Source organism: Pygoscelis adeliae, unplaced genomic scaffold (genome assembly GCF_000699105.1).
Source record: "Pygoscelis adeliae isolate BGI_AS28 unplaced genomic scaffold, ASM69910v1 Scaffold103, whole genome shotgun sequence".
In the NCBI taxonomy this organism is placed as follows: domain Eukaryota; kingdom Metazoa; phylum Chordata; class Aves; order Sphenisciformes; family Spheniscidae; genus Pygoscelis; species Pygoscelis adeliae.
In genome coordinates this window covers 4187733-4209488 of record NW_008824723.1, presented here as the reverse complement: position 1 = coordinate 4209488, position 21756 = coordinate 4187733, and the positions used below count along the sequence as shown (strand labels likewise).

Here is a 21756-nt window from a genome sequence, read left to right as displayed (position 1 = left end):
ACAATCTGGAAGTTTCCCTTTTCCAGCTCCAGCTTCAACCTTTCCCCATCCAGATCCCAACTCCTGTACTCCACAGGGGCTGGGATGTTCATGGATATTTACCAAGCTCCCAGGAAAAGAGAGAGACTGACACACAGCTTGCATATCACATTTGAAAGAGAAAGATCATCACTTTCTCTGTACCTACTGTAGGCTACAGTTTAGTTATTTAATATAGTTGTCTCCAAACAGTGAGCATTCTAATTACATTCCTGTTCTCTTGAACTAATTATTGCTAAGTTAAATTTTCAAATACAAGGGATTTTTTAAAGAATAACAAAAAGTACCAGGGTGCATTATGAAATGAAAGTTCTGAACAATTATAACACTGACAAATCAATAACTGTATTTTACTTTGGATTTTTTTTCCAGCACAGACTTCCTGGGTACAAAGGAGGCATCTTTACTACTGATGGCAATGTTCCTTTTAGCCGTATTTTATCACGGTCAACAGGTAATGCAAACATTCGCTTTAACCATTCCTTATAACACTTGCAATTGCAGGATGTGACAATAATTACTTTCAAAAGTGAGGCACCGACTGCCTTTTTATCCACTTGAGCATATGACCTTTAACAATTTAATAAACCATATGCAGAATCTGATTAAAGAAAGCCCACATCTGACACTGCCTAGCATTCTTAAAGAACATGTGCAATATTATATTCAGCAATACACAAGTTATATTGCATTTTCTAATAGAAATTGAAAGAACAAACGGGACTTCGTTTATCTTATGAATATGTACATGTACAATTCCAGTGGCATCTGACTGCTTCAGTGCACTTGAGTTGGCATAAAATCAAAATGAAGAAAGGGAATAACAAACAGTAAATAATAAACCTCCCATGAAATAGCTTAGTATGTTCATAGAGGAAAACCACCAGAATTGAGGACATGAGGAAAATTTGCCATTAAGCACCCACACTAACTTCTTTGGGTCATGGACCACTTGCAAGAATTCTTTCACATGGACCTAGATCATAACCAGGATTTAGGGGCCTCAGAGCTTTAGGATTGATATCCTTGAGGAGGAACTGAGAAACCGGGTATTTCAAGAATCCATACACAGTGCACAGGGAGAGTGAAGTATGACAAATTAAGATTTAAAACAACAAATGTATTGAGTAAAAGCCACATAAAGCAGGGTGTTTTCTCCACTGTTTCTGGTTGGCAACCTCTAGGCTGCTGCATGTCAAACATGCTGACTTCAGGCATTTTCTGTTCACATAAAGGCAAACGGTATCACTGCATTAAAGGAAGCAGCAACCACAATTGCCTTCAGACATTGTCCTGCATGTTCAACTTGCGTAAAGATTTTCCCTTCAAGAGCATTAGGCTGATTAATACCAGCATTTCTCGATCCTAATTTGAGTGAGGCAATAAGAGAGGAACGTTGCTGTGGTTAATAACATAATATTATACACTTTATTGCAATAACTTTATAAGTTGTGCAAGTACCTACATGCTCCATTCCTTCCATAGGAGAGCAAAAAGAAGGCAAGACCTATATATTCTAGCAATTTTCTTCTTTTTTATCTCCTCTTTGAGGAAATGAGGAATGAGTGAGTAAGGGAAGCAAGGGATTAAATGTGCTTTGTGCCCAGGTTTAAGTTTGACAGAAAACAATGTACTTTGACATATCTTTATCAAGACATAAAGCCCATTTAGGAAAAATATGAAACAAATAAGAACTGAAAATCCCAAATTTGTGATAAGCCTTATAATATTCCCAATGTTTCTTAACATACACAAAGAACATATCTAAGGGTTGGGAATGGTCTAAAGTGAGAGTAAGTGCTAAGAAAGAAAACACTAAAGGGGTTTAGGTAGAGCAAAAATTAGGCAGAATCCGGGCAATGCTCTTCAGGATCACAATTCCAAGTGTAAATGTCTGTCTTCTACATAAGCCTGATCTGGGGTGTTTAAGAGAATTTTCCAGCCCAGAGGCCTGTTAGCACAACACAGTCTTTTTCCATCCCATTAATCTTCCTTGTTCCATAAAACAGGGTGGCTGCACTGAAACTACCCTTGGAAATGGTCCCTGAGTTCTCCTGCATGTTCTCCCAAACAATTCAAAGGGCCACTCTATCAATTTAACAATATCCAACGTCAGTGCCTAGAACATTTCCTTGTATTGTTTAATTTCCTATTATAGAGTTAACCTAAAGGTCTCTGTATAAATACAAACTAAAAATATATATAAAAATTTTGTCCAGAGCACATTAAAAAAAAAATCACTTCAATAGTCTGAATTGATGGGGAGCACAGTAAATCGAATAAAGTCGTCCTCCAGCACAGCTTTGCTTCTCACAAACGGCAAAAATATTCTGAAGTAAAATAGCTTAAAACTTGCCTCATTCTAGGTGGATTTACAAAAAAATATTACTTTTGTAAGGTCAAGCTTACGGACCTTTAATTTCTGCTAACTACTGTTCTTTATCCACTGTGAATTAAAATTAATCCCCACTTTTGCACCCAGAATTTTAAGTTAGATTCAAGAAAAATTTGTGTGAGACTGTCTAATTAGACTCAGAGCTTTCTTAAAATCTCACCTATACTTTAGCCACTAAACCTCAAGGGTCTCTGGTGCTAAACCCATAATTAAAAGTAGTTCTGTTACTGTTATATGACATCAGGCTAAGTAAACTAATTCCCTATTAGAAATTCAATTTTGTCTAGAAGCACATCTTTTTAACACAAGTAATACATATTCTACAGCAGTGTTTCTGAAAACTAAACTTGAGAAAAAACACATGACAGAAGTGTTGTGGATAATTTCAAGGCTGGACTTATTCTATTGTAAAATGTGTTCATTTACCGCTTTATCTCTTTAATGAGTTAAGAACATTTTGTATGAACATACACTATCTCTTAAAACCTTATCAAAATACAATACCACATACAGTCTTCTTTACTAGAAATACATCTCTAGTGAAAACACACAATATAAATAGTCTATTAACCCTGAATGAAACCTTCCGCCATGGCTTTAAAGGGGAAGGTTTTAACAATTGCAAAGAGGGAATAAAACTGGCCAGAGCAGACTCAGTCCCTCCTCTCCCTCCCCTCCAATTAGACCTAAAAAGAGGCCTTATAAAACAGAGGACAAACCCCTCTCTGGTTTCTTTTAGATTGTAGATCCGAGCGTAGGTCTTGCCCACACCAGAGGAGTGTTCTGATGTAGGCAAGTGTTGACTGACTGACTGGTTTTCTCCTCCGCTTCTGGGGCTCTTTGGCACAAAGGAAGACTTGAACTTTGACAGGACAGGCACAGACAGCTATGTACCTAATAGCCTCTGGATGTCGGGGTTGTAGCTTAGCTCTACAGCGCCTTGTGGGAAGGGAGGAAGGATTGACATCCCTACACAGCAATTTATCTGCAACAAACATGACCCCCTGAACCTTCTTCATGCTTGGGAAAAAGGGGAGGAATGAGGAAATGTGAAGAGGAAATTGTTCCAGCTGAAAGAGAAAAGAGAGGAAGAGACATACCTAATTCTGGTATTATGCTTCAGGTCTCTTCGTTATCTTTTCTACACTCAGATTTTAATGTAGTGAAGAAAGGATATTTGTTTGTTTTATCTGGAGTTAGACTGTTTTCAGCGGTTGAAAGTGTCTCTTTGGGATGTAAATCATCTTTTCTCATTCCCTAAGGAAGTATATTCTGCCCCTCAAATGCTGATCCTTAACTTGTGCTTTCCTTGCATGTGGTAATTGTCTGCAGAGAGGTTGTGTTGTTAGCATTTAGAGGACAGGTAGTGTTAGGCTTTCTGTGCAATACATCATCTCTATTTTCTTCACTCTCTGTTGGAATTAGGGGTGTTTTGTAGAGCTACATATTAGGGCAAGAAAACCTGGACATTTCAAGATTTATGCTGCAGACAGTCATTTTCATTGGCACCACTGTGCCCAGGAACATTTCTTTACACAATCAAAAAATAAACCCAAAACTCAACCCTATAATTTTGTTATTTTTAACAAATATCAGAACTTAGCAAAGCATCTTCTTAAAATTTCTATTTTCAAACCTCATATGTAGCACACCCTTTTATCTCTGAACTGACAGTGTCATCTCAGTTGTCCACTGATGTTACAAGAAAATATTTCACATTGCAATGTGATTACAAATAACCAGAATGACATTATCTAAGATGTAAAGATCAGCTGCTGCTATTCTGAGCTAGGTTTAGAGATGTGAAATTTTCTTGTACAACAGCATAAAAAATCAGCTGTGAAAAACTGCACTACAATTTTTTGCAAAGCTCTTATTGTAATGGCATTAAATATCTGAAGCATCAAAGAACTCAGAATCCACCAGCAGCTCCTGCTCCAAGCCAATCTGTAAAATACCTTTAGAACTCCTGCAAAATTATAGTCAATGTTGCCTTCATAGTCAGCTGATAGAGACAAAAGTCAATTATGATCTGGTATGGGCTCTGTCTTCTAGCACAAAAGGAAGGGGGAAGGAAACTGAAAAATGTTGAAAAATTTATTTAAAAATACTTTTTTCTGACAGGTTTTTTTGGTGCAGTTAATTGAGGGAATTAATAGTCACAAGATGGAAGATCAAACTATTAGAAGTAGAAAAGAGATTAATTGTTTACAAAGGTAGCAATAGCATCCAGAGGGCAAGTAAATCACTGCTAAAGTCCATACAAGCTTTGGACATTTACGTCAAGCCAGGGTCACTTTTAGCTTTTAGGAAGAAAAGCTCTCTGGAATACAATGAACCTATAAAGCCCCTTGCAAGGTGCTTTGCATTTGCTTCTGAACAGTTTGCCATTGGCCACTGCTGGTGATGAAAAATGTGGACAAGATGTGTCACTAAACAATGCCTGAACCCCCTTTTAGTCACTCCCACCCACTGCAGGCTTGTGCTTTACTTCAGCTTGGTACATGAATTATATCCTAACCACTTCCTTAACCCCAGCACCTTTTGGCAAACCATTTGATGTCTCTCCCAATTGTAAAATGCATTTATTCCCTGGTATAATACGCTTCTCTGCTGGGTGTTTGATTATTATCTCTGGTTAGAGTATCTCAAGCCTCACAAATATATTTTCTCTTTCAGTTTACCGCAAACAGATATATTTCCATCCTTTTCAATAAGGCTGTAGCTTAATAAGTCACCCCTTGTGCAAGCTACAGTATCACTTTCCTTAAAATCTGATTTAAACTCTCTATCAGTGTAATGCACCCAAAAGTTCTGGCCATGTTGGTCTTGTCCATGTGCTGACACGTGCCTCTCAGGCAAACAACATGACGTTTCAACATGTTCCCCGCTTCAGCTAGCAGACAGTTGCCATTTATGTATATATGAATATGCATTTGTATGTGTATATATAAAAATACACAATACATATATATACATATATAAGCTGTGCTGTGCAGGAATCTTCCTTCTGTTCTGTACACATACAGCGCTAAAAATCATTTAACTTTGGTTTTTAGCTCAGTGTATCGGACACTGCCACTGTGCACATGCTAAATTATGACTGCAGACTCTGGATCCACAATACATCAGGGATAGAGTATTCGAGGGGGTATCAAATAGCATGACTTTCACTATCTTTTAAAAGACTTAAATTGCAAATAACTGCATGTCCCAACAGTAGAAATACCTCATTTTGGTGCCACAGATTTGAAAGTCATCTTTGGCAGTGTGTTAGGCTGCTATATATAGTTTTGCTGAAAGATGCTTATCCTTGAGAAGTAAACTACCTGTCCCTGCAAAATGTTTAGAATGACCCTTGTGCTATTTTCTCATGAAAACCATTTCATTTGAAAACACATATGAAAAGGGGAACATATTTATTTCATACTAATACCAATATCTTCCAATACCTTATCTCCTGACTCCATTATCTAACTAATAAAGAGGTGTTTAAAAGCAAAATAATTTTGTGACATTTTCTAGCCACTGACCATAGCAGTAATATGACAAGTATTATTTTGCCCAAGATTCCTCTGAGACACTCACCATACACAAAGCAAAGAAATAATCTTTTTTTCTGGCAATAAAATGAAATTCTTTCAGAGTCAAAGATCTTCAGCAGCACTGAAGGCGGTTACATGGCAGGAGCAGCCTGCCAGGATGACAACACAATGTCTACTCTTATCTTGTCAGGTTTTATTTTTGCCTTTTTTTTCTCTCTGGAACTATAGCTTGAATACACAGCAAGGCTGGATTTTCTGTGGCGTGTTCAAGCAAAAGAAGAAATCAATGAAATGAAGGAGTTAAGGGAGCACAATGAAAATATGCTGCGGAATATTTTACCCAGTCATGTTGCCCGTCACTTCCTGGAGAAGGATCGGGATAATGAAGTATGTCTTAGTTTTATTTCTGGTACTTTTGTCTAATTAACAAAAGAAAAGCAGATCTGTTAGGAAATTGTTAGAACTTAGTTCTTGATAGGATTCTTTACAGAAATACTTCCAATATTTGGTATCTGATCCACATTAAAAAAACATTCATGTTTTAAAGTAAAGGGTTCTGCACTTCTAGGACACTCCTGGAGTGGTGTTTCCAGGTTCAGGCTCACCAGTAGGAGACACATAGACCTACCAGAGCAAGTCTAGCCGAGGGCCACCAAGATGATTAGCGGCACATGACGTAGGAGGAGAGGCTGAGAGAGATGGGTTCATTCAACCTTAAGAGGAAAAGGCTGAAAGATCTCATCATTGTCTTCAGCTACCTAATGGGTGTTTGTAGAGAAGACAAGGCCAAAGTCTTCTCCAATGTGCAAGTGGAAGGACAAGAGGCAACGACACAAGCTGCAGGAAGAAAAATCCCTGTTAGATACAAGAGAAAAAAGATCCCTGGGAAAGTGGTCATTGCATCAGGGCTCAGAGAGGTTGTGAAATCTCCAGTTTTGGAGATATTCAACCCTCAACTGAACAAGGCCATGAGAAACTTGACCTAACTGGCCCTGCTTTGAAGGGAACTGTATTAGATGACCTTCAGAGGTCCATTCCAACCTATGAGTCTATGAAAATCTAGTTTTCCTAAAAAAGATATGCAAATTTAACAGAATGCCTGTGCAACCTTATGTTGCAGCCCAATGTTGCAGAAGTATTATTACAGCCCTGACAGTTATTATGGAAGGAATCTGTGCAACAGGCTGCAACAGACCTGAGCCTTCCGCACCTTCAGACCCAAGAGAACATTTTTGCCATTTCACATTGTCCCTGAATTGCCTCTTTGGGCCAGTTATGAAATACCCATTTCAGAAACATAGTTTGTGGCTATGTTCCTAAAGAATGTTCGTAGTACGCAAAGAAAAGCTTGATAATGGAGTCTCTGGATATTCCTAAGACAGAGTTTGAAGATAGGTTGTTGAAGGGATAAAGGAAAGTCCAGAATTTGTTTCTGAAAGAAGCAGTAAGTCACCTACTCCTTATCTGAAATAAGGCAAATACATATTATAATATTATCTGTGAATAAATGCCATCGTATGATGAAACTGGAATTTTCTCATGTAATGTTGGAATTATCTTTCATAATGAAGAGGTGACAAATGTTGCAAGAATCAGGTTGCCAGGACTGACATATCTATTCATTGTGCAGCAAAAAGGAATCAAGGCTACCCTTTTCTGATTGTACATTTTGGAAATAGATGTAGCCAGATAAATTAGACTGCACAATGAGGAATCATTGTGTTCTGAAGATGTGATTTCAAATATCACCTAGGGAAGGACAACATAGTGAGAAGCTACAAGAAAAGGCACTTTAGAAATCAGCCTCTTGAGGAATTTTACACTCTGTGGGTATTAAACTGCCGTAAAAACATTGCTCTGCACAAGGGAAAATGTATGTGTGAAAGCAACCAAGTTAAAACGCTTCATTGCAAATGGAGCAGGCCCTGGTACCAACCATAAGTGTGTTCTGACATATCTGCATTATGGATTTTCAGGGAATACATGTCCTCTCTTACACATTCATTCACGTACACTTACATGCATAATAATCTTCAAAAGCAAACAGATGCCCCATGGATCACTGCTGATGCTTCAATAATTTGCCACTGAATTCAATTCCACCAACCCTGCTTTGTGTAAGGCAATTTCCAGAGTGACTATACTTGGGGATGATTTATGCATGAGCTGGCTGACTGTAACATCTACCAGATTTCAGTACAATCAATCCTGCAGTTCATGTCTGGCCATTAAGTTAATTTCTCTGCTCTCAAAAAATGAATTCCCAAATGTGTACTGTAAGCATTTTCTCATGGAGTGTTATTTCTGTCTTGATGCTTCTTACCAAAAATAGAAAAACTGAGCAGCTGAAGGCTCAGCCAGTTGTTTTCTGCCTTCATGATCTGAGGAAAGAGTATGCCTGAGTGTATATATGCTTCTCCTAGCACATATTGTCTAGTCTTCCATAAGCATCCACGAACTAACATGTGTGTTACTTTTTTCTATACCTATGAGAGGGAATAAGAGTGTCCTTAGAGTATGGTTTCCATGACCTTGCAGATGTTCTTCAGTGAAAGAAAGTGTAAGAGCAGGAAGGGAACCAATCATGTTTTTTCTCAATCAAAGCTTTGCAGTGCCCTTGGAAACCAGCAGAATTTTCCCACTTTTACTGTAGGGCACATTGTTAAAGAGTCTAGATAAGTAACAGCATTAGCAGCATAGCTAAGTGCAGGGCAGGGGTTCAGGATGCTTTTCTAGGGAGAAGCAGGATTAAGGAAGAAGAGGAGCCTCAGGTGTTCACATTAGGTGTATTGTGTCCAGCAGTAAGTCCTTTTATCATGAGAGCAAAGCACTAAAATTTCCTAAAGCACACTAACAAGAACATTGAGAAGCAGCTACTCCAAGTCAGAATGTTATAAGAGAAGTCCCAGGACAGAAATGAAAGTATCAGCCATTGGGTAAAAGCTAGAGAAGTTGAAGCTAGAAAAAAATTAAACAAAAGAGAACGCATGTGCTTGTATATTAGCCACTAGAAAAGCATCCCAGGATTTTTTCGGGGGACAAACATGTCCTTGGCATTTTTAAAGTTAAAATTAGTTTTGTTCCTAAAAATTTGGTTGGGTTCAGAGAATAACTGACTGCATTTTCACATATATAACCACAAGAACCCATCCATAAATAAATCTCTCATTCAGTACCAGAGTCAATTATATGAATAACATAAGTGGAAGCTTATCCCAGGGCATACTTTATTCTAATAGTCTCCTGTGTCCGATCCCTTATAAGCTGCTTTCTGTCCTCAGTAACTCCATTACCAGCCTCAGTTCTGTTTCTCCCTCCTTTCAAACGCTAATAGCAGAAACCAGGCAACCAAATGGCTCCATAGTCACCTTAGGAGAACCACAGTTTACCATAGAGTAAGGGCTCTCTGAAAAGCTGTGAATAAACAAACTTGCAAAGAGCTGCAGTAGTATGAAGTGTAAGTTATCCACCAGAAAATGTGGTAACTGAGCGAACTCTTTACAAAGAGGTCATATTAGACATTTTAAATGGTCCTATCTGATCCCTGTAAATCAACAAATCTAGAAATATATTGTCAACTGCAAACATTTATAAGACAGACTTAAACAATAATAAATAATAAACATTAGGTTCCTTTTACTTGCCTAACAGTATTTGATTCTCTGGTATTCATACCTGCAAATGAATTCTTCATTTCTTAAAGTGGTTCCCCATATAAATCAAAATGAAAAATTCTATTTCATTTTTGCTGGTGTAGCCCCCTGACCTCAGAAGCAGAAGGAGCAGGCTTTCAAAGAAAGGGCGAACCCTGCATACAATCCGTGATAAAAATGTGAAAGCTGTCAGTCTCCTCTTGTTGAACTTGGCTAACACTTAATATACTAATGCTAACCTCAGGTATTAAGGTATTATGCATGGAAAAAATAAGAAACCTATTTTAATTGCAGCCAATTACGTTCTCTTCCCTATATTACCACCTAAACTCATTTTTCTTCATTGTTCTTTTAGGAATTATACTCTCAGTCCTATGATGCTGTTGGTGTGATGTTTGCTTCTATTCCTGGATTTGCTGACTTCTATTCCCAGACCGAGATGAATAACCAAGGAGTAGAATGTCTGCGCTTGCTAAATGAAATCATTGCAGACTTTGATGAGGTAATACTAGCTACTAGAGGAAATCTGATAGCGCTTAAACGATGAGTTCCCAAATACCAAACATGTCATCCTAAATTATCAAATTTAGTAACTATTCTCCTTCCAATAATTATCTGATTTTTTTTACTCCAAGTATTATGACAATTGTCTATTTTGCTTTTTTTGCACTTAGTCTTGCCAAACTTTGGTCTGAATGACCTAGTGAGATAGAGACTGAAATCAACAGTTAATTGAGTATAAATATGCATAAATAAAAACACAATCTGCTCCAGTGTATCTAGAAGTAGAACATGCCTTAATTCTGTAGAAGAAAGAAGGATGAAGGTATTTGCAACAGTTCTGGAAAGTAGTGGTCTAAATCCAAACAGATAAAGATATCCTTTTGAAGACATTGGTTGAATGGACTCGATAAATGTTAAGGGTAAAACAGTGTCAAGTTAAAAGTGAAGCACACAGCTCAGAATCAAATGTTGGGTAGAGAATGAAAGGTAGTTACATATTAACTGAGGAGACTTGTCTGGTCAGGTATGTTATGCAGAGGTAAGTGAAGTAAAGCTGCTTGCTCTACTGAGGAATTCAGAGGTGAAGGGAAATAAAAAAAAAAAAAAAAAAGAAAAGGACATAGAAGGGAAAAGAATTTATTTAGGTATCCTGTCCAGTTAATTTCAGAAATTGAGCTGAGGAGGGGATAAGATAAACAGAAGAAAAGTCAGATCCCCAATGTAGCTATTGCCAGGTGGAAGCAAGGAAAAACTGGAAAGTGAAGAGGAAGTCAGGAGCAAGTTGCATGCTTGGTATTGCGTACTCTGCCAACTAGTTAGTAAGGAAGCTTAGACAGGTGGTATCATGTCCTGCAATGAGCCCAAGAGGAATTAAGAAAGGGGACAAAGGATAGACCAATGAAGAGCTTTGAAAAAACTTTAAAACTAGGAAGGGTGCAAAAGTAAGGCCAAAATTATATAGCATGGGGAATTTTAACCTATACACTGCAAGCAGTTTTCAGGAGTGTGTAGCCCTCCTGAGATCCCCGAGTGGTAGAAGCAGAATCTGACCCATCTCTACTTAACAGTGAGATTGGATCTGTGTGCCAGACTGGAATGATCCAGAAGGAGAAGGGGAAGGGAAAGGAGGAGGTGCTGCTGGTAACATTGGTCTGTGACTCTGTTTTTGGAGAAGTTATTTAAAGAGAAAGTGGGAAAAATAAATCCTTCTCAGAATTCTGTTGAACTAGACAAGATTAATACAAAATTGGACAGCAGTGGAGAGGGCACATGGATAGCAAGAAATTGTTGAGAAACAGTAAAAAATCTTACCCAAGAAACCTATGTTCTCTTTAATCTTTGTTTATCCCAAGGAATTTTTTAATTCATTTCTCTGTTGTGGTAGAGTATCAACTGGAGAAGTGATAAGTGTCTTGTCAGCTTAAAATTAAGATGCAGTTCAAGAAAACAGAAGGAATGAGTTTGTTCCCTCAAAAGGAGCTGGATCTGGATCTTGCATCCCACATGAGCTATGGAACCATCAAGCAATTGTCTAAAATAGAGAAGGGAAAAACTCCACTTAGATTGTGGTTTGAGAAAAGATAACATCTTTGGCTCTCAACTCAAAAAGCATTATTGGAGTGTAGAAGATTGAGTTTTTGAAAGAAGACAAGAAAGCATACTTAGTCTTTGCATCTGGACCAGGAACCTGCCCATAGATTAGGCATACAGAAAACTTTTTTCCAGAAAACTAAAGCATTGACAGAGTTCAGACCTCTCCAGGGTTTAGCATACAGCTGAATGCAGATTTGAGAATCAGTGTCTTTTTTTTTTTTCCTAATTTATTTAGTTCTACCTCAGCTTTACTTTAAACACCTATCTCTCTTTGAGGATCTAGCCTACAGTTTTTGTTTTGTTTGGGGTTTTTTGCTTTGAAGAGCAAGTATCTCCAAGGGCTTCAGAGGAAGGTACTGGAGGAAAAGATGAAAGTGGAAGGCATACGACCGAGAAAAAGAGATTAGGGGAAAAAAATCTTTTTTTTTTTTTTTTTAATTCCATCCTGAGCAGCAAGTACCTAAGGCCTCTCACAAGTTTTGAAGAATTTATTTTCAATTTGCTCCTCTGGTAGAAGTTACATTATCTTCATTTCATAAGTGGAAAACAAAGGCACCAAGGGGGAATTGACTTTCCTGCATTTTTTTGAAGACAAAGATACCTGTGCCCACACCAGAAGCTAGAACCTACATATGAACCCAGATGAGGGTCTTAATTGCATCTTCATCTTTCCTCATCCTGGGCCTCTGCATGGAGAATGTTCATAGAGTGGTAGCTCATAGAAGCTGGACCAGGGTTAAGATTACCAAACTCTGAGAGACAATGAAATTGAGAGTTTATCCATATAATTGGTCAGATACTAAAATTACTAGTGGGAAATAGAAGAATTCACAGGGGATGCATCCCTGTGCATTTTAGTAGAAAAGAAAACTACTCTGCTATGAGAAGAGCTCTGTCACCTGCTAAGCTCCTGTACTGATTTCCCTATAGGTATAAATACCTGCTTCTTATCTCTGAGATCTTGCACAGCTGTCAGCGTGCTTCTTGATTAACAGTTTTGTTTTTCTTTCCAGATCTGATTAAAACGATTATGGCTCAAACTTAATGCAAAGCCTACTGCTATGAATTAATTTAAGATATTTTGTCATGCACGTTCATATAATCTTCACAACAAAATTCCATTGCTGCCATGATGATTACTGAAGACAAGGTTTTCATCAAAAGCCCTAATACAATATTACATTCAGGCCTCTAGCACCTGCTCTGTAATTAATAAAGGACCTAATTAGGGACTGTATTATGTCGCAGACATGTTTAGTTGAATAATAGATATGTTCTTGGTACAGGTAGTAAATGAAATTATGTGATGCCCTGCTGACTGCTAACCTACTTCCAGCACGGTCATGCCGTTAGTTTATTCTGTCTAAGCAATTTGAAAGGTGATATGCCAGACAGAACAACTGAAGTGAGTAATTCTACCCATGGAAAAGGAATCAGAAGTCATTTCAGGTACAGTGTTTCAGGGCCAGTAATGTTTCCATGTAAATGTTGACTGACACTACATGATGCCACTATTCCTTGTTTTCCATGATGTTTCTTGCCAAGATTGTCTGGTGTCTCAATACAGCCCTGGAAGCAAAATGCAGATGTTCAGCTTAAGATCAGAGCAGGTCTGTTAGCCATGGGAAAACTTTGCTCCTCAACATCACGTGAACACCTCTGTAGAGATACCCAAATGTAGAAGTCTTAGCACAGGAGTGCAAGACATTGGTACCTGGTGCCATTTGAGAGATCCTAGGTGATTTGAGACACCCACATGGGATCATCAAGTCCCATACTGCACCATCAGAAAACTCATGCTGTTCTAGAGCAAGCTGTTGGAAGTTTTTCAGGGAAGCATGCTCTAGATGACACTGGTCATCTATGTTTGGACAACTGAATGGAGTTCCTAATCTCAAATCAGAATCTAACTGTGATTCCTCTCCTTTCCTTACATAGATAATAGTAGTAGGGATGATGTGTCCACAGGGCCAGGAAGATGTTTGTGAATGAAAGCAGTGGTAAAAATACAAATTGACCTGCTTCGGAAAATGTGATAGGTGGATGAGAAGGAGATCTGGGTTACTTCTTTCTTCTTCTTAGAGGAGTTTCCTTGTTACTACAAAACAGAAAGCTTACAATCCAGATCTGTTATTTTGTTTTCCAGGTAATGGATTAATGTTAGAGAGTCAAAGCCAGTAAAATGAAAAAGAGTGAACAGTGGAACAGAACCTGCCACCAACAGCTGCACAGCGTAGGAGCCCACAGAGGAGTCAGGTTGTGACTGGGTCTTTCTTAGGGAGCCGGGGGAACCTGGTCCAAAAGTCGGTCTTGGGGAGTAGGTGATTGACTCTTCCCAAAGCACAGCCTTTACTCAGGGTTATTTTTCCCCTGATGGCTCACAAATCTGTTGATTTCCAAATCATCCAGGCTTCCTGTCGACTGAGGCAGAATGGAAGGTGTTGGTTTCCGGACTGGCAAAAGGAGATTTTTTTTTTTTTTTAATCTGACATATAGCATCATTATAGAATACAGTTATATATAATTTCCTATTTTGTACCCAAGCACAGAGGTGCTGACAGGAACAGTTCATACATCAAAAAACAAACATGAACATTGCAAATCTACTTTTATAATTACCCATTTTTTATATGACTGTAGTCTTAAGACACATACAGGGCTAAACTCCCATTCTTAGAGATGTTGCACCAAAAAAAAATATTGGAACATTTCTCCTGAAGATCATGAGTCTTGAAGGAATCTTTTTTTAATGTAAGATTCTTTCTAGCTTTTTTAATCTATCATTTATGTATGTTAGTGATATTACAGATGGGATTTGTTCTTTAATAAGAGCTTTCTAGTTCATGGGCTCTTTTCTCCCCCCATTTTCTTTATCCTGCAGTGATTTACACGGAGTTTACGACAACAGATTTTAATATATTATGTTGCCACAAATAGAGGTTTCGGCAGAACTCAGGATCCTGCTTTCAGACTTTGCTGATTACTTTGCAGTTGTGTGCCATGTCCTGGAACATTCTCTTTTGTACTACTTTGTACATGTTTCATTGCATGTGTATATCCCAGGGTCTGACCTCCGTATAACCTTGGCTGCACATGAATTGCGGCATCAAGCCATTAGTTGCTTTTCAGATACCAACCACATTCTAGCGTTTGAAAATGTTCCCTGGAGTATCTCGGTAAATTAGCAAGCCTATTTAAAATGTCGTAACAAATAGAAGCTGATTTAGGACCGAGTTGGAATATCTTTCCCCAATATCAAAATCCATCATCCTGTCATACTGTGAAGAAAGTAATTGGTAAATAAACCATTATTTGAAGAAGGAAAGAAGCTATCTAACAGACAGGATAAAGCAGGAAAAAAATAGAGATTTGGAAACAATAATGAATGAGAAGGAAAAAGATAACTTGAGATTATTTCTTCTAAATTGCCTCACAGCCAATAGGTTATTTCTTTCTTAAAAAGAGTCATTTTAGATATTTATCATACATTTTAAATTACTGTGCTGTTTGCTGTTGCTTCCAGCAAACCATCTGGAAATGAAAATATAGGCTGTTTTTAACCAAGACCATTTTCTTCCCCTGCCCACACACCTGGTGCTCTCAGATTCCTCACAAAAGCAGAGCTACAAGAAATGATCTTTTTCTTTAAGAGAGCAGTTGGAAGAGCTGCCCTTGTAGGAGGGAAACGTAGATAATGGGCTTTTCTGGCATTTTGAAGAAAAATGAGAAGCAGGTCAAGTTTTTGGACTTTCCTGACTTGGAAGGGAGCCTTTAGCCATATGGCTTTGCATTCCCCACGCACAATGCTGTGCAGCCTCCCATTAGAGACAGATGGTGTGATATCTGTACATGAACAGCAAAGCTTCCAAGACCCCAGCGCTCCAGCTGACGTACGCTGTGGTTAGTTCAATGGCAGGGGATATTTCATGTTATGCCTTTGGTATGTTTCTCCCTTTGAATGAAAAAATCCCTTTAGTTTTTAATTGACAGGAAACTCAAACCCACAAGATGGAAAAAGAATACATGACAGTGTATAAAAAAAGGGGGAAATGCTTCATTAAATTTTTGCTTGACCACAGCAAGAATTTTTTCATTTAAATCCCAACTAAGTTCAGCCTTCAGAACTGAAAGTTTGAAATTCCTTGTCTCTGTGAACTGTTTTTTTTTTTTCCTCCAGGACTGCCTAACCATATTGATACCTAAATTTAGTAGACACCTTACCGCTTATCATGAAGTTTCCCAGGGTATTTTGGTATTAACATCAGCAATACACATTTTTAAAGCCTGTTATGAGGTGATATGTGCCCATATCCCACATAAAGCTCTATTGTCATTGATAGGGTTCACAACATGAACTCTGCTTAGGTCTCTGAAGGAATGTAAGGCTCTGGCTTCTATTTCATGGAAAGTCCTAAGTTAAACTGTGAATATGGACTTGGCATAGGGACCAAACTGTCAGTCCCACCCCACTCAGTGCTTTAGTCACTAGACTAAATTTATTCTTCTTGCTGATTCTCAATCTGACAAGTTCTTTATGCCTACTTAGCAACTACAGCTATCCCAAACAGATACAGGTGTTTAGCACTTCCCATTGGTTCCCTGTATTTTTTGTAGAAGGGGAAAATACATAACAAAAGTGCAGACTGAATGACCCAATAGACATAGCAGTGTCAGGTCTGACAGTAAATAGAAGCATGGGATGCAGGAGGACTTGATCTCTTGTAGAAGTTCTTTGGAGGTATCTACCTCCATCCATTGGCTGTGTAAGATGGTTAAAATGTTTATTTTAAGTGGACTGTATTCCCTTTAACGCTGGTCTCGTCACTTGAAATGTTGCTGTAGCAGCACTTAATTTGTAAACTGAGTTCCTCCAAAAGAGATTTAAGAACCCTTTAAAGTGATCAAGTCTTTTTATATTCACACATACATACATAGAGAGTTCGTCTTCACTAATTTGCAGTGATGATACCTCAGGAAACGCAGGACTCATCTGCATTTAAGTAAGGTTGGAATATGCATGTCTTATATTATCCACTTACCAAACAGCTTTACAGAGCACAGCAGGATTTAGCTTGAATGCACTCTGTGAGTAGATGATGTTGCAAAGAGTCCCAGCTCAGTGTGCCCCAGAACCCAGAATGAACTGTGCACCATGACCAACTTGAAGATACCATGAGTGTAATGATTCATTTCAATATCTGTAGAAGCATTTTGCATTAAGAATTACAGAAGTAACAGTGGTTTTTTGCATATGTGTTAGTTACTAGGTGAAGAGAGATTTCAAGACATTGAAAAAATTAAAACCATTGGCAGCACGTACATGGCTGTGTCAGGATTATCACCTGAAAAACAGGTAAGAGAATAGTTTTCTGTAAGAAGCAAAGCTTTTGCCATGTCCGACCATTCATGTTAGAGAATATTAGTGTTATGTTTCTGATGTTCATAGAGCTGTGTTTGCTAAAAGGAAGTAGACATTTGGGGCTTCTGGCAGACAACAGTTGCACTTCTTGATGAATTGAAATGCCATCTTGTGCTCAGAACAAGAACCATATGGATTCTTTCCTCAAATTTAGGTTTATAGGAGAGAAAAAAAAAATCTCCTTTCAATCACAGTGATGTGAATCCAGAGCAGCTCTATCTATACCTTGGACATACTCTAAAGTTACCACTGTAACTCGGACCAGAATCTGGCTGACAGCCTCCAATAATCTATGAAGAGAGAGGATCTATTAACTGGCAACATACTTATGCAAGTGTAAGGTTACATTAATACATTTTTGTGATGATGTAGCTGTATATCTACAGACAGTGCAATAAACTATACATCAAAAAGAAAGCAGACCCATCAGTTCAGCTGAAGAACATCACAAAGCCAGAAGTCTGCACGTTGTCCTCACTTGCAGAGTGCAAACCAAGCTGAGGGAAAAATCACCCACAGAGGACATATGCACAGTCACAGCCAGAAACCTCATATAAGTCAGATGTGAGAAATCCATTCATAATTACACCCAAGAATATGCCTGGAAACGGGGTCTCCAAAGGAATAAGACGAGGCTCTAAAATACATCCAGTGAGAAGCTGGCTGTTGTTGAAATCAGTCTTGCTTGGCAACCAGTGCCTCCCCCCAAGGAAGAGCACCACAAAAAAGGGTGTGCTGCTCCAGATCAACCACAGAGTGGGAATCAGATTTGCCTACATTGATTGCAACTGCCGGGAAAGCAGAAGCCAGATTAATGTGAGCTTTATAAACTAGAAAATTTCCATTGTCTGTTTAGAATACATTATAAAACATGTGGAGCATAACTAGCTGAGCATCTCCCACCTACAGAGTAACAAGTGATGCTGACAACTGGAAATCCACAAAACTAGGCATGCATGAGATTTTTGCTTGTTCCATCTCAAAATGCTTCTGTGCAGAGATGAGGAAAGAAGGACTGAACGCCAGGGAGGTAGCTGGTTATAGCGACACGGCTCCTAACCACTTCTTTTGACTCTTGATGTGGGTAAAAATTCAAAGGGAGAAAATCTTTACTGCATTTCCAAGACTGATTAACTCATCCTTTTCCTTGAACTATAATAGCTTAATGGAATTTTTATGTATGTTTTAAATATACTTATCTTCATATATACATGTCTATCACCTTGTCAGCATCTAAGAGGTGAGGGCTGCTGAGGGAGGTTGGCATACAGAATGTGGCTGAGGGCAAGGATCGAGCACAGTGTGAACAGAACAGGGTGATGCCAGGGAGATGTTTATGTTGAGGAATAAACACTGAGGATGATGAAAATTGCAAAGGCCTGGACTGCATGACCCAGGGGGAGACTTGTAATGCTTCATTCCTATGGACTGGAAATTTGTTTAATGAAAGAGTTACCCAGCTTCAGAATAGATGAGGTGACATCATACCATTATCGGGCCAAAACCATGGCTGTTCCTTACTCCACTGCCCACTCAGAGAAACAATTAAGGAGTTCACTGTCCTCCCTTGAGAGTCTGCCCCACCATCTGCTCTGTTTGTGTTCTGGGAAGACCAAAACCCACTCCTGGTCCCCATCTGTATATTGACTGCCCTGCAGGAACGGGAACCCAGGGGAAGGAGCAGGGAGTGACTTCACTGCTCTAAGCAGAGGCGATTAATGAGCTACAGAATAGCCTTTTCTCTCCCACTTAACTGGTCCCAGGTTGCCTGGCTTGCCCTGTTGTTCCTGTCACTATTCCACCCCTGAGAGCACTGGAATCGGTGTTTTTCCTGGGTGACAGTTTCAGCAAAGGAGAATTATGTCTTTCATTTCTTTTGCTCTACTTCTTGCTTATGTGGGTCATCCCTGGTTCTCACCATTTTTTGTCCCTTGCACCTAAGCTAGCTCAATCCTCTCCATACTTTCTTTTTCAGACTTAGATAGATTTCACATGCCTTATTAATTCCCATCATTGCCTGTCAGATTATTGACAGGAAATTACTTTCTTTGGTACTTCATGCTAAGTTGCTCTGTATCTATGTATATAAGTGTTGTAATATAAATGGGAAGCATTACCATTAATAATACCCTACTTCTCTTGGATCTAGTATGTTGAGACTGTTCTTACAAATTCTAAATTCAGATACTTGGCACTTGGTAGGGATGGGTGGGAGCTCGGAAAATTGCAAAACCTTTCTAACATATTGGTTTATAACTTACTTCTCAGCAATGTGAAGACAAATGGGGGCATTTGTGTGCTCTGGCTGACTTCTCCATAGCTCTGAATGAAAGCATACAGGAGATCAACAAGCATTCATTTAACAACTTTGAACTCCGTATTGGTAAGCATAGTTCAAACATGAGAATTAAAATGTGGTTTTGTCTGCAAGGATCCGACTCTGTAAATGCACCCCAGGAGCATTGCAAGAACACGTACAATTTAAAAGACTCCAAATACTGTATCCCCTGTTTTCAAATTGACTTCATCTCAGGCAAAGTTAGAAATAAGAAATACCATGCAGATACACTCTGCAGAATATGTGCCCTGATTTGGGGACTGCAGAAGTTCTAATGTTCAGTGAAATGGGAATACATAGTTAAGCTACTGTCTTTAGCAAGTCTAGCCAAGACCCCACAGGTATAACACAAAAAGTGAAGTGGGCAGCCCAGACCCAACCCCAAGCTTGATACTGGCTTGCACAGTCTCTAATTAGTCTCCCTGTCTTAGATTTTTCTTCAGTAAAGGAGTAATAGTACTTATCCTAAACCCTGTGTGTAGTACTTTGGTTTTGCACAAAAATTGAATTCCAGTTCTGACCTGACCTGTCCCAATGGCAGCAGCTCTGAATTGCTGTGATGGGGAACCTATTATTCTGGATGGGATATCCTGGACGGCTAGTAGGATGGGACATAAAAAAATGCCCTGAATATATGACACATGGCAGGAGCAAATCTGATGGCTTCTCATGCTGACTGGATCACTGGCCAAAACCAAAAACCAACAGGAAGAAACATGTCCTTTATAGACAACCCTGCCATAAAAAAGCTGTATATTCATCAGTCACAGCATGGAGGGTCGCAGCATCACTATCTGTGATCTGCACTTCCTAACAGTTTTGAACAGAAAACGCCCAGTTCCCAAGATTTCTCAGGGAACATGTTTCCACTCTTAGTAAGTGTGGATCACTTGCAAAGATTTCATAAACACAACAGTATTTGGAAACCATTTCTATCACCGATTTTAAAAAAATGTTCTTAAAAAAAAAATCTAAAAAACTAAGAACCTTTTCCCAAAAATGGGCCTTTCACCATCACCAAATGTATTCTTAAATCACTGCTGCAGAAAAAAATAGTCTCTTCTATATTATTGCTTGTCTTGAATTTATGCGACAATCTTACAAGATACAGTCTTTCAATAAATTCGTAGAATACTTTAATATTTTCACTTCATGGAACATAAGAATGTAATTTCTTGACTGTATAGCACTAACAAATTTGCCTTTAACAAGTGTAGACCCAGAAAGATCCTTCCAGAGAGATCTTTCCTACTACATAAGAATCAGTTTGTAGGAGCTTTGGCAATAGTGTGCAGAATACAGATGATATGTAAGTACTGTGGTTCCACTGTGATGGACGTCCTATAAAATAACTCTGTGGATATCACTTTTCATGTTTTCTAGCTCTTCTGGCCTTTTTTTCTTACTTTCTTTGTATATACACCTCTTCCTTAAGCTTAGAGATAAGTGTATCTGAACCAGGCTTCATCTGGTTCTTAAGTGCAAATATGGTTTTCAGCCATTCTTGTCTAACTGGCTAGCTCTTCTCAATTTTATTTTTTTTTTAACAGGGATTAGCCATGGCTCTGTGGTAGCGGGAGTTATCGGTGCTAAGAAACCCCAATATGATATCTGGGGCAAAACGGTTAATTTAGCAAGTCGAATGGACAGCACAGGTGTTAGTGACAGAATACAAGTGCCTGAAGAAACGTACCTGATCCTGAAGGACCGAGGATTTGCCTTCGACTACCGAGGAGAGATTTATGTCAAAGGTATCAGTGAACAGGAAGGAAAAATCAAAACATATTTTCTTCTAGGAAGAGTTCAACCAAATCCTTTAATCTTACAACCAAGAAAACTGACTGGACAGTATTCATTAGCAGCTGTTGTATTAGGACTTGTACAGTCTCTTAACAGGCAAAAACAGAAGCAAATCCTTAATGAGAACAATAACTCTGGAATCATAAAAGGACACTACAACCGGAGGACTTTGCTGACTCCCGGTGGATCTGAGGCAGCAGCCCAGGCAGAGGGGGCTGACAAAACTGAATTGCCATAATCAGCATTTTGTTTGTGTTCTTTTTTTTGTATTTCTTTTATATATAAAAATAAATATATAAATAAAAAGGGTTTAATTTTTTTTAGAAGGTGTCATTATTTTCTGGTGTGATATTTCTCTGAGATTCAAATTCCTACTTCTTGATAAATGGTGCCACCTTCTCTCCCCCAGCTGTGATTAACCTCTGAATGTCCAGACATAGTAGCTGTAGGCCACCATTCTGCTGTGCCAG

At 38.7% G+C, this 21756-nt stretch overlaps 1 protein-coding gene across 1 annotated transcript in view; it reads left to right on the top strand.

The window, feature by feature from the left end:
• Positions 1-21524, top strand: part of ADCY8 (adenylate cyclase 8 (brain)) — a 134670-nt gene extending 113146 nt beyond the window's left edge. The window contains 6 exon segments of the mRNA XM_009323358.1: positions 412-493; positions 6208-6366; positions 9988-10134; positions 16990-17082; positions 19417-19531; positions 21037-21524. Of these exon segments, the coding sequence (XP_009321633.1) occupies positions 412-493; positions 6208-6366; positions 9988-10134; positions 16990-17082; positions 19417-19531; positions 21037-21524 (1084 nt within the window).
• Positions 21525-21756: the final 232 nt, after the last annotated feature.